This window comes from Salvelinus namaycush, chromosome 3 (assembly GCF_016432855.1).
Source record: "Salvelinus namaycush isolate Seneca chromosome 3, SaNama_1.0, whole genome shotgun sequence".
NCBI classification, from domain to species: domain Eukaryota; kingdom Metazoa; phylum Chordata; class Actinopteri; order Salmoniformes; family Salmonidae; genus Salvelinus; species Salvelinus namaycush.
The window spans coordinates 56971888-56998573 of NC_052309.1; the positions used below are offsets into that span (position 1 = coordinate 56971888).

Sequence of the window (26686 nt, forward strand, 5' to 3'; positions counted from 1 at the left end):
ATCCACCTGAAACATAACATGTGAGAATTTATTTTTATCTGGGTGTGTAAAACTTGTTTGTTTTGACTAAGATAATTTCAAACTCAAATGAAATTTTGACACCCCTCCATTCAGCAATGTGCATGACTCAAGAAAAACACCATATTACACCCCTACCCGATTACACCCCTGCCCTACCAAAGCCATTTTGTATGTTACCTGGTGGCGGTCTGTGATTGTGTGAAAATGATTTTTCCTTGTTACCAATTCCATAGTATACACAATAGCCTAGAATTTATTTTAATTTTTATACCACATAAGACATTTTATGATTCTGGACCATTTCTAATAAAGGAGAAAATGTGTTTAATATAATTAGTGCTCTATTAAAAGTTGTCTACTTTTGTGGCAACTCAAGTATTTGACACATGGTCTCCTGAGCAGATGGAAATCCTAATTTATTGCTTCATTGATAGATGAGAATTAAATCAGACAAACCTTGGGCTATGGATAAATTTGGCCCTTGATGACGCTTGTAAACGTCATGATTGCGTCGTCATCTGACATACGATAGTGCATATTGCTGCATTCATGTGCTAGTCGGAACAAGGAAACTCGGACATTTCTGACTTAACTGGTGGAACGCGGCACGTGTCCAACTACAACCAGTTAGCAAGTCTGACATTTCCGAATAGTCCATGAACGCAGCATATGACGATTCTCTGCCTTTAGCAGTTAGTGTGGCCTGCCGTCTTGAAGAATAGCCCAACGTTAGCTAAATAATCAACATTTGACAAGTTTGAACTCTGACTCGAGGGTTTTAAACGAGATGGCGTCGAATGGTAAGAATACATTGGACTAGACAACGTTATATCTGAAGTGGCCATTAAAAATAAGACATTAGCTAACGTCTGAAAAGAAGCTAGCTTGCTAACTAACGTTAAATAGTATACATTTGTTGTATTTTAGCTAGCTAGTCAATGAAACATTTACCATGTTTGTGTAACTGTTGGCAAGTGAACTTGTCAAGTCAAACCAAAGTTAGCGAGCCAAAGCAAAGACGGCTAACGTTAGCTAGTTAGATTCGACAACCACCATTTTGTTTGGCTAGCTGCGAACGTTACAACAACCAACTGAACCAAGCAAGGAGACCGGTTTGTTCTAGCAACTGACCTAGTTTTGTAGAGGTCATCTTATTAGCTTGGTCGCTTAGTTAACATATTCGAAATAGTCGGTGGAATAAGATTACTTTTAGGCAGGGGTGAAAGTAGATGTAATATCTTATCGGTACGGGACACCAAGTGGGCGCACGCTTTTTTTGTGCTTTTTTCACAGAGGTGTAACGTTAATCATTGAATTGCAAGTAGACGCCAAATTAATTTCATACAGTGCATTCGGAAAATATTCAGACCCCTTGACATTTTGTTACGCTACAGCGTTATTCTAAAAATGAATTAAATCGTTTTTCCCCCTTCAATCTACACACACCACCCCATAATGACAAAGCAAAAACTGTTTTTTAGAAATAATAAAATAAAAATCACTAAGCATTTACGTAAGTATTCAGACCCTTTACTAAGTACTTTATTGAAGCACATTTGGCATCGAGTTCTTGGGTAATGGCAACAAGCTTGGCACACCTATTTGGGGAGTTTCTCCACTCGAGCTCGGTCAGGTTGGATGGGGGAGCGTCGCTTACCTCCCTTTCCAAGGCCCTTCTCCCCAGATTGCTCAGTTTTGCCAGGCGCCACTCTAGGAAGAGTCTTGGTGGCTCCAAACTTCTTCCATTTAAGAATGATGGAGGCCACTGTGTTCTTGGACCTTCAATGCTGCAGAAGTGTTTTGGTACCCTTTGATTTGATTGATTCCCCAGATCTCTCTTGACAAAAACCTTTCTTGGGCTCTACGGACAATTCCTTTGACCTTATGGCTTGGTTTTTGCTCTGACATGCACTGTCAACTGTGGGACTTTGTATAGACAGGTGTGTGCCTTTCCAAAATCATGTCCAATCAATTAATTTATCACAGGTGGACTCCAATTAAGTTGTAGAAACATCTCAAGGATTATCAATCTAAATAGGATGCACCTGAGCTCAATTTCGTGTTTCATAGCAAAGGGTCTGAATACTTATATAAATAGGATGTTTCTGTTTTTTATTTTTAATAGATTTGCCCACATTTCTAAACCAGTTTTCACTATCATTATGGTGTATTGTGTTTAGATTAATGAGGATTAATTTTTAAAAATTTAAATCAATTTTAGAATAAGCCTGTAACGTAACAAAATGTGGAAAAGGGAAGGGGTCAGAATACTTTCCGAATGCACTGTATATAATGTCTGTATGCCTAGTAGCCTAGCCGTAGTAAATATTTGTCATATCACTTTTAACATAGGTGGCGCGAAGCTATTTTTCACCATAAACATGCACCCTTATAATATAGCATTCCATGCATCCCCGCGTTTGCAGACTTATGAAAGACAGCCTACTATTACTAATGTGATGATTAGATTGGATAGTCATAATTTAAGCTGAAAAAATATAACTAAATCACTGATCGCAAAAAAGACTGTAAAATGCAGTGCAGGCTTAGGCTATAGGCCTATCGGATACATTTCTTGTTGGCATTTTATAAACACATTTCATGCAATTCTACTGCACTTTATATGAATGTGGACATTAGTAGAATCTTTTTTTAATACTATAAAGATTATAGGGTAGACTACTCTGCTGACACTGACAAACAGATCAATAAAAATGTTGTCTGATCCATGTAATTGGCATACGAACAGGGAAGACGCATACAGTATAACGTCCATCTACCCTGGAGGAGGAAATGATTGTCCAAAAACAAACAAAAGCGGCACTGACCCAATGGTAAAGACAGTGAATATGCACACTCACCGGGGATATGGCCGATGTTCTCCGCTGGTGCCAATAAGATACTAGGCTACTGTTCGCTCAATTAAGTTGAGAATTTTGTTAACGATAAGACAGATTGGATTATTTTCATTGTACTCTCTTTACGGCAATAGCCATTTGCTTTCCAAACTGTTTTTCCGCAATTGTTTATTTAAATATTGTGATATGCCTGGATCTCTGCTTTTCATTGACAGTCGCAACTCAACTATCATCTAGGCCTATTTGGTATTTGCCTGGCACGCGGCCCAAATTGCGGACCCTTCCGACTGTAGGCTATGCGATGTAAAACAATCCACAGGTTTAAATTTAAGAAAATAAGCTAATGACCCTCGGCGGCCAAATCATGCTTTCTGGTGTAGTAGCCAGTTTTGAATGATTATTGTAGACAGGAATAAGTTACTTAGACAAAATCATTTTGGCAATTTAATTCAATTGAATCTGGTGTAAAAAGAAACGCACACCTGTTTAGGCGAGGTGCTGGCTAGCGGAGTAGAGAACACTTGAAAAAGAAAAGGAGAGCCGCCCACTCTAGAAGCTCAGATGCAATAGTGTAATAACCGAGTAACCAACGTTTCGACAGACAAGCTGTCTTCATCAGGGTATAATGACAAACACAATGGGTCACTGGTTTACATAGTGTCAAAGGACACACACAGGTGTCTGTAATCATGGCCAGACATGAATGGAACATATAAAAAACATAAATGGATAGCATACAATCATAGATAAAATTTGGCTACATAGGCCTACAAACATTTACATGATTGCAGACACTTGTGTGTGTTCTTTTATACTATATAAACTAGTGACCCATAGTGTTTGTCATTATACCCTGATGAAGACAGCTTGTCTGTCGAAACGTTGGTTATTAGGTTATTCAATTATTGCATCTGAAGCTCCTAGTGTGCAGCTCTCCTTTTCTTTTTCAAATTTAATTAAATTTACCTGCAATTTGATGAATGGAAAGAGACACCTACGTGTATTGTAATGACATTCTGCGATTGTCATTAGGCCTACACTTGTAGCCTGAATTGATCCATCCACTGTTGTCTGCACACGTTTCTCGGCAGCTCTTCTTGTGTGTCTCAGCCGCTCCTCTCCGGGTGCGCGTGTCTCGGCTGCTCACTCATCACTCATCTGCCACAAATCTAAGTGTTCCTATTGAAACACAATGCAATTTGGGGAGCGTATATCTCCCAATTTCGTAAACTTTTCATGCGGCTGACATGCAGTAATGTTAAATAATGGTCTAATAGCCTATAGTTTTTTTGGGCATGTCGTATTAATTGTGATAGGCTCACGTTTTACCGGTACGGCGTATCCCCACTTTATTTTGCCGGGACGCCATACGACCTTACTTTCACCCCTGCTTTTAGGGAACAAATAGCTAGCTCATAGGAACATACAGAGAAGGAACTGCAAGATGTGTCATAATAGCTTGGAAGCAATGCTGCGTTCAAAACCACTGGGAACTCTGAAAAATACAAGGTAAAATCATGACATCAGTGATCTTCAGGTCAGAAAGTTGAAGCTCTAGAAAGAGGCCTGAGATTCCGAGTTGGATGACCGTTGAAGTCGATTTTTCCCAGTCGGAGCTTGTGTTTTTCCGAGTTTTGAATCCACTGAAGTCGGAAGTTGGAGATTTCAGAGTTCCCAGTTGTTTTGAATGCGGCATGAAGCCAAATTTGAAATTGAATACATGGAGCAGGGTGGGAAAAATCGTAGTAAAACACAATTTAAATGTATTTTACAAATGGCTGTGGTCACCAATGAATACATTAAAAAGAGTGCATTCAGAAAGTGTTCAGGCCCCTTCCCCTTTTCCCAATTTTGTTACGTTACAGCCTTATTCTAAAATGTATTCAATTAGTTTTTTTGCTCATCAATCTACATACAGTACCCCATAATGACAAAGTGAAAACTGTTTTTTATATTTTGCAAATCTATAAAAAATCTAAAACATACCTTATTTACATAAGTATTCAGACCCTTTGCTATGAGAGTCGAAATTGAGCTTGGGTGCATCCTGTTTCCGTTGATCATCCTTGAGATGTGTCTGCAACTTGATTGGAGTCCACCTGTGGTAAATTTAATTGATTGGGCATGATTTGGAAAGGCACTCACCTGTCTATATAAAGTCAATTTTAGAATAAGGCTTTAACATAACAATGTGGAAAGTCAAGGGGTCTGAATACATTCTGTGTGTGTGTGTGTGTGTGTGTGTGTGTGTGTGTGTGTGTGTGTGTGTGTGTGTGTGTGTGTGTGTGTGTGTGTGTGTGTGTGTGTGTGTGTGTGTGTGTGTGTGTGTGTGTGTGTGTGTGTGATGCAATGTACTGTGTGTGTGATATATATATATATATATATATATATATCATTTTCGAGAACTCGCAATCACCAAAATAAAAGCTAGACTTTTAGGGAGAATCAATTAATTCAGAAGTGTTTTTGTCATGGCATGGGGCACCCATTGATTTTGATATGTTTAAGTCACTCAGATGGCATAAGCCATGGGAAAATGTTTAGAATTGCAGGAAACTCGCTTTAAAACTGCACTTTTTCTTTAAGCTCCATGGCAAGATCTGTAGAATTGCAGGAAATTAGATTTTAAAACATCAACTTTTTCATTCACCTTTTTAGCTAATTAAACGGTAACATTTTCACTGTGGCCAATAGGAAGGCCTCTAAAATTTCTGGTCTGTGACAGCACCATTGGCCACACCCATGGCCACGCCCCTGTCACACCCACCAGCTAAGTCCCATTTTGATCCCAAAAAAACCCTGGCTGCATATGAAATGCTGTGATTAGCCCGGACTCTATCCACCTCATCCTCCTTCACCCTCGTCGGGCAATCCAAAGACGTCGCTTCGTGCTTCCCACCACAATTGCAACACTTCACATTCTCCTCACTTCTACAACACATTAGATTATCTCCTCCACAACATGGACATCTCGGTTTTTACCCTCCTGCAGACACATACCACACGCCCAAAAGCTGTACAGTGATTACACTGCATCACTCTTGGGAGAAACGCTTTTACATGTGAATTCACATATCCGAATCCAGAGGACATAAAACAATATAGAGGTTAGATGGATATCTGTTTTGAGACATAACGTAGTATTTTTGTAATACAGGTTTTAAGATTTCTCAGAAAAACATGCATATCTGTGAAATGTCAATTGAACACTGCGTGTACGGCAAGCCTTTTATTTTCAAAGCCTTTTACATTTAATTCAGTTCGTGTCGTGCTTATTTAGCTTTTTATGACCCGCAGAAACAACTTTGCAGACGACCACCACAACTTATAAAATCCTCAAGTTACTGCGAGAGAAGCAGCCCTGCTCTGTCAATTATGCATTAGGTTACGAAATCTAAATGTTTTCATATAATGTTAATGATATGTTAGAGACCCCACTGAACGATTCAGAACATGAAGAATCATATTTGTCTTGGTAAAATGTGTTTTTTATTACATTTAAGGGAAATTTCATCACCAAAGCGTGTTTTCACCCACTAGGCTACACGCTACTATTAGGCTACCTCTACTAATCACATCCCTTTCTTGTTCCTCAGATTACCCTCCAACTGCAGCCCAGGGGTGAGTCAAAATATGTGTATGGTATCCTCTCATTAGTGGTAGTTAACTTTATCCCGGATTGCTAAACCCAGAGCCAACTAAAGTTAAATGCATGGCTCTAGCTAAGCCCAGCCTACATTCTTTTCTGCAAGCTTAATCAATTTACGAACACTACATCAATGGAAAGGTGTTTTCTGTATGTATGTGAAGTCCTATATAGGTTGTTTCTCACGGAAACTACTTGTCACACCAATTTTGAAGTGACCCATTTCTTATATTGAGATTAGATATTATGTGCATGTCGCCACTCCATATAATATCTGTTTGCTGCTTTCAGATATGGGTCCTATGGTGGTGGCCAGGCCAGCCTGATTGGCTACAGTCAGTCGTCCACCCAGCAGGGCTACGGCAGCAGTGGCGGCTACAACCAGAGCTCTGAGGGAAACTCTGCCTCCTACGGCCAGGGAGGCTCCGGCTCTAACTACGGCCAGTCGCAGTCAGGTACGTGACCAACTGCACCATAAAAAATATTCATTAATCCAGCCGCTATAGGCATTGTAGTCTGGTCTCTAAACGTTGTCTCCTGTTGTCTTATCTGGTGATGGAGCTATTGACATTTTTTTTTATTTTTTGCTTTCAAAATTGGTGCTTGGTAGCTTAAGTCTGCAGATGCATATCCACCTCACGTCCCCTCTCTCTCTCCCTTGCTGTTACCTTCCTTCAGGAGGATATGGTTCTCAGCCTCCATCCCAGGGCGGTCAGCCCTACAGCTCTGGGGGCTACAACAACAACAGTAGTAGTAGTCAGCCACCACAGAGCGGCTACAACCAGCAGTCGTCCTACTCTGGATATGGACAACAGCAGTCTGCTGCTGCACAGTCTTCTACCAGGTCAGAGACTATGGAAGACTGTGTTTGTGAAGTTCTGCATTGTGGGATGAGCATACAAAATGTGTTGATAAACATTGACATTTTGATGCTTACGCATATCCTGTTCCTAAACGTGGAAGCAGCTGGGCTTAAAATAACGTTGTTCCTTTTTTCTCCCTTTTCCACAGTAGCTATGGCAACAACTCCCAGCCCTCTAGCTACGGGCAGCAGCAGCCGCAGAGTGGGGGCGGGGGCAGCTACGGGAGCCAGAGCGGAAGCGGCTATGGGGGCAGTGGCGTTGGACAGAGTGGGGCTTATGGGGGCAGCGGGGGGCAGCAGCAGGCCGGGGGGGCTCCCTACAGCCAGGCCCCCAGCTACAGCTCACCCCCACCCCAAAGCTACGGCCAGCAGACCAAGTACAGTCAGGGGGGTGGAGGTAAGGATCCCCCTCTGATATTAGAGGTCCAGTTGACGTTCATTCAAATGCACCCACCCTTCTGTTTTTGAGCACCCACCCGGAATCTCAACCTCAATTTCCTCCATCTACTACTCCACAGGATACAGAGGCAACTCTCCACCAATGGGAGGAGGGGGTGGAGGAGGGGGTGGAGGAGGGTATGGTGGCTCGGACGGGGGCTACGGAGATAGTGGAGGGCGAGGCCGTGGAGAAAGGGGAGGCGGCTTTAGGGGTCGCGGGGATGGTGACCGAGGATTTGACCGAGGTGGTGGACAAAGAGGCACGGGCGGCATGGGGTAAGTACTCAATAGCTCCGCTCCTCCACACACTCACACACACACACACACTCACACACCCACCTCAGTATTCACTTAGACTTCTTGCATCAGTCCCCCATAACATTTATCTGGACTCACCACATAACAAAAGGACACACACACACTCAACTTGTATCTATGTTTGGATACATCTACACATCAATCAGGTAAACACATGTGTAGTGTAGTTGATACTCAATCCAAAGTGTCTGTGTTTGGGCTATTACAAGATAGGGAAGGGCATGGTTATTTGAATATCTGAACAGACATTAGTATTCCATTACTTGGGAGAGTATTAGGGCTGTCCCCGACTAAAAACAAATCTTGGTCGATCGAAAGTCGTCTGTTCTTTCGACCAACATGTTTTTTTCCATAAATAGACACACCTTTATATGTTTTAATAAAAATCAACTAAACGCATTGAGCTTATGGTTTGATGAAATAAGACAAATGCCTCGAGGGCGCCAGAGATCTAGATAACCGGAAGAGAGAAACTTAACCTGAACCAACCTTCTCCTCCCACTCCTGCTGGCTTTCAGATTCTGCCATTACGCTCCTGAAGTTGCCTGTAATAGGCTACACGAGGAGTCTGCAACCTTTCTCATGTGGGATGACAATTTATCTGACCATTTCTACCGATCTGCGTGCCAGTTAGGGTTTTCATATGCACATTTTCATGAAACAGTTTCATTTAATTTATAATAATGTCTTCGTGTCTCAAAATCATTTTCAAATGGTTAATCAAAATTCTATACAAATCTAAATGAAATGATACAAACCTAAAAAGTAACTTCTATTGTCAACTATGTAAAAATAGCCTACATAAAGCCAACAAATAAAAATATTGCAGCCTGCAGGTAGAAAATATACAGATTTTTTTTTAAACAACAATCCTATAAATCACATTGGCTACACATGGCCTGTCTGCAACGAACTTGAAACATTGTATCAACTATTAACTTGGGTCAGGCCCGAAGCCTGCCCTTTGTGAATTTGCAACCTTGTATAAAATATTCTGGGCGCTCAGTTTCCCTCACCAGTGAGCTCGGGACAGACACAGCTGGAGGCTATTTGCGCAAGGGATAAGAAGCAGTGGTTGACTTGGGCAGGAACTCTACCGGAGCGGAGTATGGGCACCTCAAGTTTTCTACTGTATGAGCTCCTGTTCCCCTTATAAAATATTAGCTTAAAGGTATTGTGGAGCTCCTGCACCTAAATATAAACGGTACCAGCACCCAAAATGAATACCGGAACCTATTTCAGTCCAAGTCAAGCACTGATAAGAAGTAATTAGGTAGGCCTATTTTATGACGTTTCCACTGGATCAGAGTATGACATTTTCACATTTCACTCTTGAGTGCTTATTGAAAAAGAGAGAGCTGGAAAGATTTTTCAAATACATTGAGGAACTATTGTCATTCTCAATGGATGTAAAAACAGACTTTGTTGCTGTTTGAGGTGAAGAAAACATTACTTTGAGAAGCTCCACAGGTCATTAGTGGTGGTGTGTTAAGCCAATCAGAAATACTATCAGATCCCCAAATGGGCACATTTATATGCCTACATTTCCTCGCAGGCCAGGTAGCCTATAGGACTACTTCTATGCATGCACGTCTTAACTCAACATTGACAGGAGCTCTCCAAACAAAGCCAATGACTAAATTGACCCATAAATGGAAGGAAATTAACCAAAACTTGTTTCTCACAAGTGTAGCATAGGTTGTGCACTCTGCAAACAATGTGTCCACTCCGACTGGAATAATAGCCTAATATTGAATGCATTAACAGAAATGATAAGAATTAACATGAAATATACTATTGATATATGTAATGGGGAATTGATATACACTAACAATCAAATGCAAACAATTCACACAATGAAACAATGAATGTGAAACTGGCAGGAGAGAGCACATTCTGGAGAGAGAAGTGCATCTGGGCACATGGTCAATCTGACATCTGCATTGGCCATGCAGCATTTACGGTGATATGGCCTCAGCAGGAGTCAGGGCATTCATACTTCTTGTGTTTCGTGGAGCAGTGCAGAGCTGTTGTCAAGAAAGTGAGTTTGTGTTTTCTACAGGATTTACCGCCTCCACCTACCGTCAACCAATCATGTCAATGCGGAGTTCTACAGAGCACTCCGCATTGTTACAAAATTTGGGAGGCGCGTGGCGATGCGGTGAGGAGCTCGATTTGGCTTCTGCATTCCTCTGGAGGCTCCGCAATTGCGTCACACTCTCCATATGGAGCCTCCGACCACATTTTCGGATCAAGAATAAGTTGGCTTTTAGTTTAGGCCTCCAATGGATTAGTTCACTGAGATGGGCGCGCATGTGTGCTACTGCTCGACTAAAACGATCTCGGTCGACCAACAGCCTAACGACTAATTGGGTTCAGCCCTAGAGTGTGTGTATTATTATTTCTATGACATTGCTACATAGCCTATAAGGATAGACCATTACATTCCACATTTTTATTAAAAAACAGTTTTGACAGTTTTTACAAGTGCGCCCCATTAAAAAAAGGGGAAAAAGACGCCTAAACACATTTCACAAGTGTATCTTGTTGTTATTGTCGGTCAATCAAAGCGCTGCTACAGTCAGAGGCTCCATGTGTAGCCAGTGATGTCAGAGATTTCTAATCGATGCAGAATGGAATTAAAATTAGAATTAAGTTGGCCAAATGAGGAGGAGGAGTAGGCTGCAATGATCAACCAACAGGTAGGCTGTTGTTTCTACACACAGCGTGCTCGAGTCGCGCAAGCAAGTCTCCATTTGAAGTTTTTCTTTATAACCTGATTTCAACTATCCGGATATCCCCCCAAAATACTATCACCGGTCTGATTTGTACAGAAACAACTCAGTGGTGAAATGATTGTCTTGGTGACATTGTCGGTTACCTGGAAATCCGAGGGGGACAAGGAAAGATGTAATTGTCCACGTGAACTGTAGGAAGCGCTTGTCAATTTGATCAATGAAAAATGGATGCACTGGTGTGCTAGTGCAACTATGATAATGGGAAAACTCAAACTCAGTAGGGGTTGAATAGTTTGGAGTTGTATGTGCAAGCGACCCACGAGACATGACAAAGTAGCAGTGTTCTGGCTGGTTATAGGGGTTGTTTACAAAGGAAGGAGTTTTTGAATGTGATAAAGACATCGGTCTTAGGTTCTCCCAATTATTTGGTTATTAAATCATTTACTTCAGTCCCCATGTTCTCCTCGCTGCCTGTTATCTATGGAACCTGAACTGAGTGTCATACTAGCGTTGTGCACGTTCACACTGACAAAGCTGCCCATACTCAAACCAAGCAAACGCAATCCATGGCTACAGGGAAATGCTGGGTAAAGTGCACATGTGTGCACATTGTGTTTGTGGTTGCTTGTGTGCAAATACAGCATCACCAAAGCCACTGTGATGAAGTAAGCCGAATCCTACTAGCATTAACTACCTAGCTGTGCAACTGACTCCTAGTAACAGTTGTGTGGTTCTTTTAAAAGCTGAACACTGCTAAACGTCATCCATATTAACTTTAAACATGCTATGTTGGTGAAATGTTAGCAATAAGCAAGAGATGTAGTCATTATCACATTTCATCAAGAGTTATCTTCTGCTTACATTGGCAGCCGTGTGACAATTTATTTATTTTAGTGAACTATTTGAAGCGTCTCACTGGCAAACCTTTGTGTGCACACTGACACTGTCCACACACAAACACACCACATGACCTTGCCATCCTCCCACTCCACCCTCCTCTTCACCTTTTTATAACGCCACTTTCCCACCCACCCTTTACTGTGTGATATGATGCTTTAATAAATCTCTGAATCTCCTCCTAGGCTCTCACCTCTCCATGGTGGGCTTCTGTTTTTCATTTTGTTTTTTTCTCTTGAGGAAAGGGGGAATGGTAGAAAGAAGGAAGGACAGGCAGGAGAAATTCACTGAGAGGACTATAGGCAGGGGTTAAAGAATAAGAGTTGCAAGTGCAACATGGACGCACTGACTGATCAGTTAGAAAGGATGTCAAAGACCTACCTAGGAAGTGTGCTCTTAAGACAATGTCAAAGTCTCAAGACGGTCACCTATATAGAAAATATCAAGGAAGGTTTCATGAAACTCCTATCTGTAGGTGCTTAATTTATGTTTACTTGGATTCCGCAGCTGTTCTTGCAGTGTTATAAAACAGTGTACAACACGACACAGCAGTTCCAGGAAACAAGAACATTTGGTCTGAGTTGGTTTCAGAGATCAATGCAAAAGGAGTGTTAAATTATCTCTTGTACAAAGCAAGGAGAAGTGACTGTGGACAATTTTGATCTTCGGATTAAAACCCACTTGCAAACAAGATGCAAAGGTCTTCAAAACTGACCTCTGACTCCTCAGTTGTATAGGAGAAGGGACAAATCCTAGGGTGGTTCCAAAGAAGAGATAGGGGGTGAAAAAAGTAAGAGAGAAGTGAAAAGAGAGTAAAGGGGATGGGGTAAAAAGGGGGTGGAAACCCCCCCTAGAGAGAGATTTGGCTCCGTCCACACCAGCCTTCAATGCGTCTCGCCTTTCTCTCCTCATCAGAATGGGCGATCGTGGAGGATTCAATAAGTTTGGTGGTAAGTGACAAAACTCTTTTAAATAAGAGATTTGGTGGGTTTAAAGAGTCAAGCTTAAAGGGAGGGGGAAAACGAGATATAAAAGGTTTAGATTATTGGGCCCAAAAAGGAAACTGGCCCCGGACATTAGAACTATTTATTATGTGATGGTTTTTGAACGTGGGAAGAGGGAATTGATGTCGGAAGAACAACCAATATGGGAAGTATCCCACAAAGTTAATCAACAAGGAAAGATTGGTCATGATTTTATCTTAGAAACAAATCTAATATTCAGGAGTTCTGGGTAGAATGGAAAGAAAGCATAGCATATTGAGGTGAAAAGGGGTCATGATAGAAAAGCAAAGCGTAATTAGGATTTACGGTCTTTATTATTCATTAGATGGGTTGCTTTCAACAGATCTCTTGGTCCTGTTTTGCTCAGTTGACACTAGGATTGTGTGGTTTGATTCCCGCTGGGCTCACACCCATACAATAGACCTAAGCACGCGTGACTAAGGCTGGAGCTACATTGGGGCGGCAAGCGTTCAGCATCGCGTCGGTGCTGGAGAGGCGGGATAATTTATCTCGTTGTAATAAATGGAAGCAGCCACACCCCAGGCTGGTCTGCTTGGTCTGCTTTGCAAGCGTACCCTGGAATTCTTGTGACCTTGCGCCTCTGGGTTTAGAAACGTTGTCTTTCTTTGTTTACGTGATGCTTTTTCAGTTGTCGTATATTCAAGTTATTAAATGGGCTACAAAGGAATTAGTTAAATGATACTTAAAAACAACAAATATCCTTTCCTATATGCAACCTCGAGGCGTACCCATTTTCAGCGACGACTCAGCTCATCTTTTGTTATTTAGGGCTTATTGTTATATTTGTCATGACTGGGTACTTGATGATTCCTTTCAAATTTCGATTTTGCATCCATGTGAGCTGATTTTCATTGACTGTATTGCTCTCTGTGAGTGCGTGTATGTAGAACCTTAAGTACTCGGGCAAAATGACGCTGACGCCATGCTTTAATGTAGCTCCAGAGTAAGTCACCTTGGATAAAAATCTGCAATTTGTATTATATCTTAGTTGTCTTGTTTTTTTCTTATGTAATACATCTATAACACCTCAATATGCTATGTAGCACATGATGGATGTACTGCATGTTGTCACCTCAACAGGTAAGAAAAATCCGTGTGTATGTTCCATATCAGAAATTTCACTGTCGTGTTTGGTACTGCGTAGGGTAGTTTACACTGCACTCCAAAATCCTTAGCAGCAGAGGGAGCTGTACAGTAACTTCCATCTCTGTTGATTTGGAGTTACCTTGCTTTAATCTTCTGAATTTAAGTCACTGGGCTCTAAGATTATTTGAGTTGAGGCGGAAGGTCTTTCTAAGTGTCAAAGTTTTAATTTGCCTACTTGGGTGATTGAATCTGAGCAATGGGTGTTGCCCCCCCCCCCCCCCCCCCCCCCCAAAAAAGGTCAAATAAGGTATTTCTTCTTGCTTGAGAAGATTTTGACAAAAGAGTTGTGCCCAAATAAATGGTCAGGGCTGTTACAGCCGCCACAACGGTGTCAGAAATGTTGCTGAATTTTTTTAAACAAAAGTATCCTCACAATATTCTATAATATGTGTGATGACATCAAATTGCAGGATGAACACTAAGGAAAGCAACTGACGTAGGGTGTTTGGTTATGTTTCTCCCTTTCCTTCTGTAATGCTATGCTCACTGTTGTCTTGTTGGTGTGAGGAATTTGGCTCTCTGCACCTTCTGATTTCTAAATGCTGTCGAATTGTACTGCCTAGACAGTCCACTTAAAAAATCATGGGTGGAAGTACTGATGATGGTAAAGTCTTCAATGGTGGTATTGATGATGGTGTTGGTGGTTTTTTAGTTACCATCTTGGACTTACATGCTGACTACACTGGCGCCATCGTGGTCACATGTTGAATATATCCAGACACGATCATGACATGCAGGTTAAAATATCAAAACCAACTGTGAACCATCTATATTAGTTTTGGGGTAGGTCGAAACATGCATGAAGCATTCATGGACATAGGGTTATTTTATCTGACATGCATATGGTCCTCTTTAGCTGGTTCTTTTGTCGAATTTTGACCCAGTCATACAAAAGTGTGTGTTTCTCTACTCCGACAGTTAATCCACAGACAACAATGGAAACCTACTTAGTTTTTTGTTATCTTTAATCTGTCCTCGTTTGTCTTCCAAGCATCCACGTGGGTTTGTATCTTCCTAATATCCAATAAGGGAGGAACTTGCACCACGTGAAGCGTCTTGAATAGAACCAAGTTCTATTTTAGCGCTTGGCTACGCAGACTCGTTCACATGCGAAATGATTGAATAACATGTGTACATTTATTTTTTCACTGCTCACGCACGGAATATAGCCAGTGTGGTTTGCATGTTAGTCATTCCTCCTTGGACTATGTATCTAAAGAAAATACTTAACCCTTACTCTGGTTCCGTAACTGCGTTGATCAGAGGGAAGGGAACAGAATGGGAAATATGTATGAGGAAAAAACTGTTTGCTCCCAGGTAGGTAGTGAAAGGTAGTGGACAAAACACTAAAGGATTATTGTGGTGTTGCAAGGGTGCACTAATGACCCCTCTCATCTTGTAACTTTTGTGGTCTTCTAAAGAAATTAAGTGTTTGTTCAGCGTACAAATTGTTCTTGTACCAGAGACCTGTTTGTGGCAAACAGTGCTCCAGGGGAAAGTCAATTTTCTCAAACCGGTAAATTAAGTGTTGACGCACGACTGGAAGGAAATAATGACTGCCATGCAGTCATAGTATTGTCATGATGCTTGTGATATGTCAGAGGTGGGATCCATACACTATCAAAGAGTAATGTTAAACTCTTGGTGAGGACTTGTTTCCTGTTGAATGTCCTCCGTTGTTTGTGTTGACGTAGTTAAGCAGAATTTTTGAAATGGCACTAAAGCATGATGAATTCTTGGTCCCCCCCAAAAAATAGATAGAAATATTTATCACAGTCCACACTTGCCTTATTGTCAAGGTTCTCTCCACACGAGATGAAAACAGAACAATATCACACACAGTGAAATCAACAGACAAGTTAAATCTTTGTCTCAAAAATGTTGTACAGTGAGCAAAGTGGGTTATCTTGGCCACAAAGTAAGAGTACAGCTTCTGAAAGTGGCCACGTGTGGGTAAAACAATAGCAGCAACAACCGCATGGTAAAAGGGTTGGACCTCTGAGTAAAGTATACTGAACAAAGATATAAACGCAACATGTAAAGTGTTGGTACCCTGTTTCATGAGGTTAAATAAAATATCCCCTACATTTTCCATAAGCACAAAGAGCTTATTTCTCTCATTTTGTGCACATCTTTGTTTACATCGCTGTTTGTGACCTGCCAAGATAATCCATCCACCTGACCGGTGTGGCATATCAAAAAGCTGATTAAACACCATGATCATCACACAGGTGCACCTTATGCTGGGCCAGTAAAAGGCCACAGCTGTCTCAAGTTGAGGGAGCATGCAATTGGCATGCTGATTGCAGGAATGTCCAGCAGAACTGTTGTGAGAAACTGTAATGTTAATTTCGCTGCCATAAGCCACCTTCAACTTAATTTTAGAGAATTTGGCAGTGCATCCAACCGGCCTCACAACTGCAGACCACGTGTAACCACGCCAGACCAGGACCTCTACATCTGGCTTCTTCAACTGTGAGATGGTCTGAGATCAGACACCTTCTCAGGGAAGCCCATCTGTATGCTTGTCGTCCTCACCAGGGACTTGACCTGACTGCAGTTCGGTGTCGTAACTGACTTCAGTGTGCAAATGCTCACCTTCAATGGCCACTGGCATACTGGAGAAGTGTGCTCTTCACGGATGAATCCCGGTTTCAACTGTACCGGGCAGATTCCAGACAGCGTGTATGGTGTCGTTTGCTGATTTAAACGTTGTGAACAGAGTGCCCCATGGTGGGGTTATGGTATGGGCAGGCATAAACTACGGACAAAAAACACAATTGCATTTTATCGATGGCAATTTGAATGCCCAGAGATATTGTGACGAGATCTTGAAACCCATTGTTGTGCCATTCATTCGCTGCCATCACCTCATGTTTCAGCATGATAATGCACAACCCCATGTCCCAAGGATCTGTACACAATTCCTGAAAGCTGTAAATGTCCCAGTACTTCCATGGCTTGCATACATGTCACCCATTGAGCATGTTTGGGATGCTCTGGATCTATGTGTACCACAGCGTGTTCCCACCAATATCCAGCAGCTTTGCCAGTGAAGAGGAGTGAGACAACATTCCACAGCCCACAGTCAACAGCCTGATCAACTCTATGCGAAGGGGATGTGTCGTGCTGCATGAGGCAAATGGTCACACCAGATACTAACTGGTTTTCGGATCCATGCCCCTACAATTTTTGAAAATGTATTTTAAATGTTTATTTTTTATAAATGTACGCTACATGACAGTATGGACACCTGCACATCGAACATCTCATTCCAAAATCATGGGCATTTAATATGGAATTGATCCCCCCTTTACTGTTAAACAGCCTCCACTCTTCTGGGAAGGCTTTCCACTAGATGTTTGAACATTGCTGCACAAACTTTCTTCCATTCAGTCACGAGCCGTAGTGAGGTAGGGCACTGATGTTGGGCGATTTAGGCCTGGCTCGCAGTTGGCGTTCCAATTCATCCCAAAGGTGTTCAATGGGGTTGAGGTCAGGGCTCTGTGCAGGCCAGTCAAGTTCTTCCACACCAATCTCAACAAACCATTTCTGTATGGGCCTCGCTCTGTGCACAGGGGCATTGTGATGCTGAATCAGGAAAAAACCTTCCCCAAACAGTTGCCACAAAGTTGGATGCACAGAATAGTCTAAAATGTCATATGCTGTAGCATTTAAGATTTCCTTCACCCCCACCCCAAACCATTATTCCTCCTCCACCAATCTTTACAGTTGGCACTATGCATTGGGGCCGGTAGCGTTCTCCTGGCATCCCCCAGATTTGTCCGTCGGACTGTCAGATGTTGAAGCGGGATTCCTCACTCCAGAGAACACTTTTCCACTGCTCCAGAGTCCAATAGTGGCGAGCTTTACACCATTCCAGCCGACGCTTGGCATTGCACATGGTGATCTTAGGCTTGTGTGTGGCTGCTTGGCCATGGAAACCTATTTCATTAAGATCCCGACGAACAGTTTTTGTGCTTACGTTGCTTCCAGAGGCAATTTAGAACTCTGTAGTGAGTGTTGCAACCGAGGACAGACTTTTTTTTTATGAGCTTCAGCACTCGATGGTCCCGTTCTGTGAGCTTGTGTGGCCTACCACTCCGCGGCTGAGATGTTGTTGCTCCTAGATGTTTCCACGTCACAACAACAGCACTTACAGTTGACCAGGGCAGAAATTAAGCGAGCGTTGTGTCAAGAAGCAGTGCGGCTGGGTTGTGTTTCGAAGGACGCACAGCTCTCGACCTTCACCTCCTGAGTCCGTACGGGAGTTGCAGTGATGGGACAGGACTGTAACTATTAATTTGATACCACGAAATTGGGGAGAAAAAGGAAAAAAACATTAATATCGAGACAGGAGTTGCATTTGTCATGTGAAATCCATAGATTAGGGCCGAATTAATTAATTTAAATTGACTGATTTCCTTATGAACTGTAACTCAGTAAAATCTTTGAAATTGTAGCATGTTGTGTTTTATATTTTTGTTCAGTCTATGTCAGATCAAAGGGTCTGTCTGGTTTTATGTGCAAACTTAGAAATAACATGGAAACTTGAGACAAATGGTGACAAACTGAAAGAATGTGAACGTCCCCAGGCAAACAATCCGTGGCGAATCCTTGTACATATCGTCCACTGGGTTCAAAGATCTCTTTGGCCCCTTGTGTTAAATGCATTCATTCCTAGTAATGCTGGTTGGTACATGTGGAATGGATGTATTATCAATAAAAATGGCTGATTAAAAGTGGAATCAAAGGTTTATTTGATAAAGGTGAGAGAAAAAACTCAATTGTTTCTGGTTGTAACTCTTCTGATGAAGTGATAGGAAGGTTGTACGACGTACACTATGGGCGTCGTGGGTCATTATTTCACTTCAATAGTGTCTCAAATCTGGAGTCTGGTCTATGGCAAGCATACACTGTAATGGTCCATGCCAGGTATACACTGCACACTACACAAAAGGCATGTAGAACGGTATACCAGTAGGTGTGTTTTGTGTGAGTGGTTTTGTAGGGATGAGAGAATCAAAAGAATGCATATTTGTGAATGTGCAGAAGTTGTGGGACTGTAGAATAGTAGTATGTGTGGCACTTTTGTAAGTGTCCACTTACAAAAATGTAAATATGTCCTTTTTCTTCCTGAAGGACCGAGAGACCAGGAACCTGGTGGGCCCAGCTCCAGTAAGTACTGACCTCTGACAGTTGATAGTGCTACAATTAGAACTGATTATGTTTCTTGCCATCATGTTATTAAGTTCATTAATGTGTCACTATACGGTTCTGGAATATCTAGGTCAGCAGCAGTATGCATCTTGCTTTTCTGATCTGCTCCTACCTTTGTAAATTGTGTATATTAGTTATGTTAAGACGTATTTGTCTTTTCTGGGATATAGATCAGAACCACCTTACATAATGAATGAATGTAACTGTCACTGTGTATGAACCCTATGCTGTCTTGACCACCTCCCTACAGCTGAAGACCAGGATAACTCTGACAACAACACCATCTTCGTGCAAGGCATGGGAGATGGCTACACCGTTGATTCTGTGGCTGACTTCTTCAAGCAGATCGGCATCATCAAGGTACCGTCCTGCCTACCTTTTTTAAAATGTATTTATTGATTGAACTCTTAACACCTCCCTCCATTGAATTATACCTGACACACCCATCACTGCCCTGACTTTGGTGCATGGGTGGCATCTTTTCCTGAGGCTTTGCTGTAGATTACTAACATGCTATGTTTTGAGTGGTAGGCCATTGTGTTTACCTATGCAATGCTTACATCTAATGCATTTTCCTTCTGTATCTTAATGTAGCTTTTTTTTTCAATCCATCTCTCGTTTTCTACTCTTTCTCTCCCTCAATTCCCCTACCTCTCCCACTTTCTCTCTGTCAAACTCTCCATCTCTACCTCCCTTTTTTCTCCATTTGTCAGATCAATAAGAAGACTGGTCTGCCCATGATCAACCTGTATACAGACAGAGAGACAGGGAAGCTGAAGGGCGAGGCCACCGTGTCCTTTGACGACCCCCCTTCTGCCAAAGCTGCCATCGACTGGTTTGATGGTGAGGAGATTACCTGTGGAGAAACTGCTCTTTACATTGTTTTGGGGGGGCAGGGAATAAAATGTTTTACTGAAACTTACAACATGAAATAGATAAGTGAAAAAAGCAGCATGGTGGGTCACTGCATTTCTCCATTTGAATCGTTTTCTGTACCTTTAAGTGTAGTCTTTGAGCATTTTGTTTTTCTTATAGGTTTGTTTATTGAAGAAAATGGGTACAGTAAGGGATTTTCACTTGTTTCCCTTCATATTTGTGTTTTGTAAATTCTATTGTTTTCTCCGTTGCAGGGAAGGACTTCAAAGGGAACCCCATCAAGGTGTCCTTTGCGACCCGCAGGGCGGACTTCGGAGTAGGCCGGGGTGGGGCTGGCGGCATGAGAGGAGGACGAGGAGGAGGTGAGGCAGAGTTTGGTGGTGAGTTGGTCATTATAGGGTCGGCTCAATTGGGTTAGTCAATTCCACTTCATATTAGTCCACGTAGGATATGAATTGAGGGTTTTTAATTATTTAATTTGAATTTCAGTTAATTTACTAAAATGATTGAATTGAAAGGGAACTGTTCCAGCAAAACTTCTTGCCCCCCCCAATGGAAAGGGGCCAAGTATCTGTATAATTTTGTATAGCCCATGGGAAGGAGGGCATGAGTGAGAGCACAGTATGATTTAGCCCTTAATCAAGACCATTGGACGTCCACTTTAGCCTCGTGAGGGAAATGCTCAGACGTTCCTCAAATATTCTGTCTAAATGCAATTTTGGAAACATTTGAAACTTAAAACCGAGCCTTCGGATTCTAGTTCGTTGACCAAGCTGTGGTCCGGACCTTCAGTTGACAAATCAAGGGCTGGGTATGTCCCCCTCGGGTTCTCGAGAGCTAAGTATGATTGTACCTCTCCTGTATATTCTAACCCTCTCTCTGTAGGGCCGATGGGTCGTGGCGGGTTCGGAGGTGGTAGAGGTGGTGGTGGTGGTGGTGGTGGTCTCTCTGGCGACAACGGTGGCCGTGGCAATGGAGGACAGCAGAGAGCTGGAGACTGGAAGTGTTCCAACCCGTAAGTCAGGGCTGAGGAGTGTGTACATTTTGGGGATGGGGGTGAGCTGCTAGTTATGATGGTGTGTGTTTGAGATTCTCTGTCTCTTTCCTTTCAGGGTGTGTGGGAACCTGAACTTTTCGTGGAGGAACGAGTGTAACCAGTGCAAGTCCTCCAAACCAGAGGGGGCCGGAGGTGGCATGTCTCCTATGGATGGAGGCGGTAAGGCTGAAACCAACGTTCTGCACTGGCTTTCAGACTTTAGCCAAAGGTTTTAGTCTTTAGGGAGCAGCTTAATGGCTAAAGGAAGTCTTGTGTACAGAGATTTATTTGCTTATTTACTAACAAAGACTAATGGATGAGGTGTAGACTGCCTTTTATACTAGGCCATGTTAGCCAGCCTAGTGGCCAAGGGCACAATTAAACTGGATGCCAGCCGTAGCTCTGTGTTTACTCGTTTTGATGAAATTTCCCCCCTTTTTTTGTCTCTAACTCTCTGTATTTCTTTTTGTCAGGAGGTTTCAGTGGAGACAGAGGGGGTCGTGGGGGTTTTGACCGTGGGGGATTCCGGGGCCGAGGGGGTGACAGAGGTGGGTTCCGAGGCGGACGCGGAGGCGACAGGGGTGGATTCGGACCGGGCAAGATGGATGGAAGGTAGGAAGGTGCATGTGTCCCAACATTGTACATAGACAATGACTTATTCATGTACACTATATATACAAAAGTATGTGGACACACCTTCAAATGAGTGGATTCGGCTATTTCTGCCACACGTGTTGCTGACAGGTGTATAAAATCGAGCACACATCCATGCAATCTCCATAGACAAACATTTGCAGTAGAATGGCCTAACAGAAGAGCTCAGTCACTTTCAATGTTGCGTCGTCATATGATGCCACCTTTCCATCAAGTCAGTTTGTCAAATTTCTGCGTCGCTAGAGCTGCCCCGGTCAACTGTAACTGCTGTTATTGTGAAGAGGAAACGTCTAGGAGCAACACCGGCTCAGCCACGAAGTGGTTTGCATACAAACACCCTGGTCCACACACACATACAAATACCAGATTCAAACGCATCCGTTTTTTGACTTCTAAATTAATGATGTATACTGTTGATTCTTGAAGAATATAACTTAACTATATAAATGCCTCATGACCTTATTTCAACTGTCGTACCCCATTAGAACCCAAAATATAAGCTTGTTTTACAATGTTTTGTTTTACTGCATTGTTTTTACACATCTCACATGCCACATTTTGGAATACCCTACAATTGGACACACTAGTGCACGTGTCAAACTCTTTCCGCGGAGTGTCTATAGGTTTTCGCTCCTCTCTTGTACTTGATTGATGAATAAAGGTAACTAATTAGTAAAGAACTCCCCTTAACTGGTTGTCTTGGTCTTAATTGAAAGGAAAAACCAAAAACCCGCAGACTCTAGGCCCTCCATGGAATGAGTTTGACAACGCTGCGCTGGTGTCTTTGTTAAATGACCTCTTCCAAGAAGAATGTATGTTAATTTTATAGTTTTGTGTTTGTTTCCCACCTTGATTGATGTAATTGTCACTAACTCCTTATTGTGTCATTTGTATTGCTTGCTGCTTTGTAATGCAGAGTCCGCCTTGCAAAAGAGACCTTGGTCTCAATGGGACTTCTCCTGGTTAAATAAAGAAATAAAAACAATGTAATTGTAAACTAGCACGGTATAGCCACAAAACAAGGTTAAAAATAGTGTTGATATTATAGGTCAGTCCTTATATCCAGTGTTGTCTGTGAATTTGAGTGATTACATTTCTCCAGCCCCATCTTTGATTTTTACCAAAACAGTGGTGTTGTATCCCTTGGTTATCTTTTAAACCCCTTTAACAATGTGACAAATGTCTTTCTGTTGTAGGGGTGAACACAGACAGGACCGCAGAGACAGGCCCTACTAGACCAACGCCACTCCAAGCTGGGACTAGTTCTCCATCCTGCTCCTCCTCTCTTACTTTCCTCTAGGACCCACCGCCCAACTTCCTCCCAAACCCTCCTTTTATACAGTGTTAAAAGTTGTTACTTTGCCCATGTTTCTTGACTGTTTTGACAGACCTGACTATCCCGCAAACACTCACACTCCCCATATACCCCACTCCCTCCAAAGTTTGGTAAACTTGATTTTATTTGTTCTTGAAGAGCTCTTTACATTTGCTGTTGCTGTCTTTTGAGTTGTTTTGGAATCTTAATGTTTTGTTTTTAAAATTAAAGTATAAAACCAAATGTTTGGGATTTGAGTGGAGGTTCAGGCATCGAACAATATCTCAGGACTATTTCAAACGTTTGGTTGTGAGTTGATACACAAGATATTACACCACTCAAACATTTCTGTGGTAATTCTGAATGTACCACCATCTCACCTGGGTTGACACTGCAGGGGGAAGAAGCTACCACTCACTTTGATGCTTTAATTGTCTACCTCAGTGTGTCCCAAATTGCATCCTATTTCCTTTTATAGTGCACTACGACTAGGCCTCTGGTCAAAAGCAGTGCACTTCAAAGGGAATAGGGTGCCATTTGCAACAGATATACCAGGGGCGGAGCCAGAGGGGTGTCCGGGGTTGCACTGGACACCGCTGACATCTGATTGGCCACCCCAAAATGTAATTCGCTACTGGCAGTTTGATGCTGATTAACAGCTCATTTCACATTTTGTTTAAAGAAGCATTTCTGTTGACATTCGGCGGCACATTTTTTAAATCTAGGATGAGGAAGAGAGAATATTAACATTGGTTGCGAGATACAGAAGAAGAAGAAGAACAAGAGGAAGAGAGAATATCTCCACAAGCTTTTTTGGGGATTGGAGAAAGCATATTTGAAGTAAGTTAAGGTTTAGCATCAGGTTTAGGTTTCCTGAACAACCTTTACGAAAGTTGAGTCGCTGTGTAAGTTAACATTAGACCTTTAGCTACATTAACATACAGTTAATCAGATAAGAGAGATCGGTTCCCAATTTAGTCTAACATCTGCTAGTAATGCACGCATGTGCAGTGTCGGAAGTTACAGTATACGAATGTTTAGCTAATGTGGGGTAACTAGTGTCGTGGAAATATTGAGTCAAATATTTCTCAGATACCGGAGCTTGTGAATTCAAATAGATTTTATTACAAAAAGTAACAAAGCCGAGCAATTCCATGGAACAACTATGTAGCCTCCTGCTACAGATACATTTACACATAACTATAGCCTTATTTAATTACGATCCCTACAGCAACTGCCGTAAGAATAACTACTGCCTGTAATCTGTCGTGTTTCGCCGGCTGTTAGAAATTGGGAACAATATCAATGAGTTGGAAGAATATTCAACCTAACAAAACTCTTAAGTCACAAATCTTTTAAACGTTTACCATGTCTAAAATACCACCACTATCTCTTTTACTCTCACCATAATCTAGGTATGTGTAATGTTCAATTTATTTATAATTTTCCCTATATTTTACACAGCCAGCTGTCCTCCCTCCTATGAGCTGTCTCCTGTAACAATATACATAGTCTCTGGAAATAACACCTCTCTACCACCACAACCTTAATATATGAGCCCCCCCCCAGATCCCCAATGCAGTCACATTCCATCTAATCCATAACACACTAGTCACTACTCATAATGTACTTCCACAGTTATAAACATACTAAAACATTCTCAAATCAATTTAGTCAATATACATCAGTACCTACTTTGGAACAAAAATCACTCTTGTTAATAAAAACATATTGACTTAACAAGAAAAGAGAAAAATAAATACATGTTTAATAACTTCCCACTACTCTTAATGTAACTTAAACTGGGGGGTGAAAACATCCATCCTTTACGTTCTATCCCCATGTTATGCTGGTCTCCATGCTGTCTCCATCTCCATCATTGGGTGTTCTCGCAAAACACAGACCTTATATGCAATTAATTATATATCATCCAGCCATCTCTATCAATACAATTTAACATAAAAATTCTAATGAAATAATAAAACAAAACAAAAACAAAAAACAACCTTTATGTTAACCCAAGCTATCATCCAGTATGTTCTAACAAACTCCCTGTCGAAGGATACTTAGAGATAAGGTTTCCAGAGCTTCCCCAGGCCAAATAAATGTAAACAGTGCCCCCAACCCTCACCATTCAAAAGCAACACTTCTGCTATATCCAAATCATAACTAAAACATTTTGTAAATTCTCCAACCTAAATTCAGAATAACAGTCCTTAGTGCTTACTTTAACTCAAATTCAAACTTCTCAATTTAGTACACATCACCCCTATTAAAATGTACATTTAGAAACAAAACCTTTTAGTACCAGCAATAACTATTCTCATTACAGCTGATATTCGGGAGCTGATGCTGTTGGAGGATTTTAAAACCAACCTCCCTGATAGAATTGTAGTTCATTTAAATGAACAAAGTGGCGACATTGGCGGCAGAACAATTACGTCATCAGTGCCTCGTTCGGGTCGCTTTTCATCCAACGACCCCAAGCCTTTACACGATATCCATTAATGTTTTTACTGTCACCAAAAGGTCACGTGATTGCAGACTGCCCGGTTTTGAAAAATAAACCGATACAGTCCCTGTCACCATCCCCAAAATTAAAAAGCGTGGGTTTAGTCCAGTCTTTGGCTCGTCCGTTGGACCGAGTTATTGATTCAGCATTTGGGAAACCGGATCCTATATATGCTCTGTTTATCTCTGCCGGTTGTGTTTCCTAAACTGGAGAGAACAAGCGGATCAAAAGCCCATACAAATCTTACGAGACACCGGGGCGGCGCAGTCAGTAATCGTTACTGATGCTTTACCCTGGTCTCCTGAAACCTATTGTGACTCGCATGTCATATTACAGGGTATAGAGACAAAAAACGTATCTGTACTATTTCACTGGGTCCACTTAGTGTCAGACTTGGTATAAGGACGTTTCTGTGTTGGTGTAGAGTCTACACTGCCAGTAAAAGGAGTCACATTGCTACTAGGGAACGATATCGCTGGTGGTAATGTCACTCCTGTGTTAGAGGTAGTAGACAACCCAGAAATCAAAACTACAGATGATAAATTGGTTCAAGCATTTCCCCATGTTTTTCCTGCTTGTGTGTTAAGGAGGGCACATTCTCGCAAGCTAGGAGATGTGGTGGATTTGTCTAGTTCCATTTTTGAGAATGTTGAGGTGGAAGACAATGCACCGTGTATTCCTTCTGCAAGGCCAACCGTTTTTGTCAAGCGTTTAATGGCACAGACATACATATACAATACAACTACATGTCTCAATGCTAGTCACAGAACCAGGCAATGACTTCCCGCAGGCCTATAACAGCACAGGCATACATTTTCTGCTTACGTTCTGTTTTTACATGTCTAGTGATTAACTCAATGTTGATCCAGCTCTGTTTCATTCATCTGGCCTCAGTTTTTATTCTGATTTAACCCTGTGTTGATTCTGCTCACTACTTCTGGGTGTAACAGGGTTGGTTATGTTTCCACTTGCCTCTAAAGAAATGTGTATTTGATGTTCAAGCATTCTTATTGGTTAGTTCAACTCTGATGACAATAAGGGGTGTTGTGATTGGTCCCGCTTGCAGATCGGGGGAGATCGCGAACGTCAGGTCTTCCCAGTAGGAAAATGTGATGCAAGGGATT

At 41.9% G+C, this 26686-nt stretch overlaps 1 protein-coding gene across 3 annotated transcripts; it reads left to right on the top strand.

Annotated features, from left to right (window-relative positions):
• The first annotated feature begins 678 nt into the window (after positions 1-678).
• On the top strand, positions 679-23293 carry fus (FUS RNA binding protein). 3 transcript variants are annotated; one of them, XM_038979189.1, is made up of 15 exons: positions 679-821; positions 6476-6500; positions 6817-6980; positions 7204-7369; positions 7537-7784; positions 7906-8101; positions 12694-12728; positions 19092-19127; positions 19420-19529; positions 19883-20012; positions 20300-20425; positions 20931-21060; positions 21158-21261; positions 21555-21693; positions 22932-23293. In XM_038979189.1, exons 1-15 carry the CDS (start codon positions 809-811, stop codon positions 22969-22971), a joined length of 1662 nt encoding a protein of 553 aa, XP_038835117.1. In that variant the 5' UTR covers positions 679-808; the 3' UTR covers positions 22972-23293. The 3 variants fall into 3 exon arrangements, with proteins under 3 accessions (XP_038835117.1, XP_038835132.1, XP_038835125.1); XM_038979204.1 differs by having other exon boundaries at positions 20300-20407; XM_038979197.1 differs by having other exon boundaries at positions 7540-7784.
• The last annotated feature ends 3393 nt before the right edge of the window (positions 23294-26686 follow it).

What these genes read in the sequence shown, in the direction of transcription:
- fus (XM_038979189.1), top strand. An exon ending in AGGTGAGGCAGAGTTTGGTG is followed by an intron (nt 20,426 to 20,930) that starts GTGAGTTGGTCA and finishes CTCTCTCTGTAG; the next exon opens with GGCCGATGGGTCGTGGCGGG. An exon ending in CCGGGCAAGATGGATGGAAG is followed by an intron (nt 21,694 to 22,931) that starts GTAGGAAGGTGC and finishes TTTCTGTTGTAG; the next exon opens with GGGTGAACACAGACAGGACC.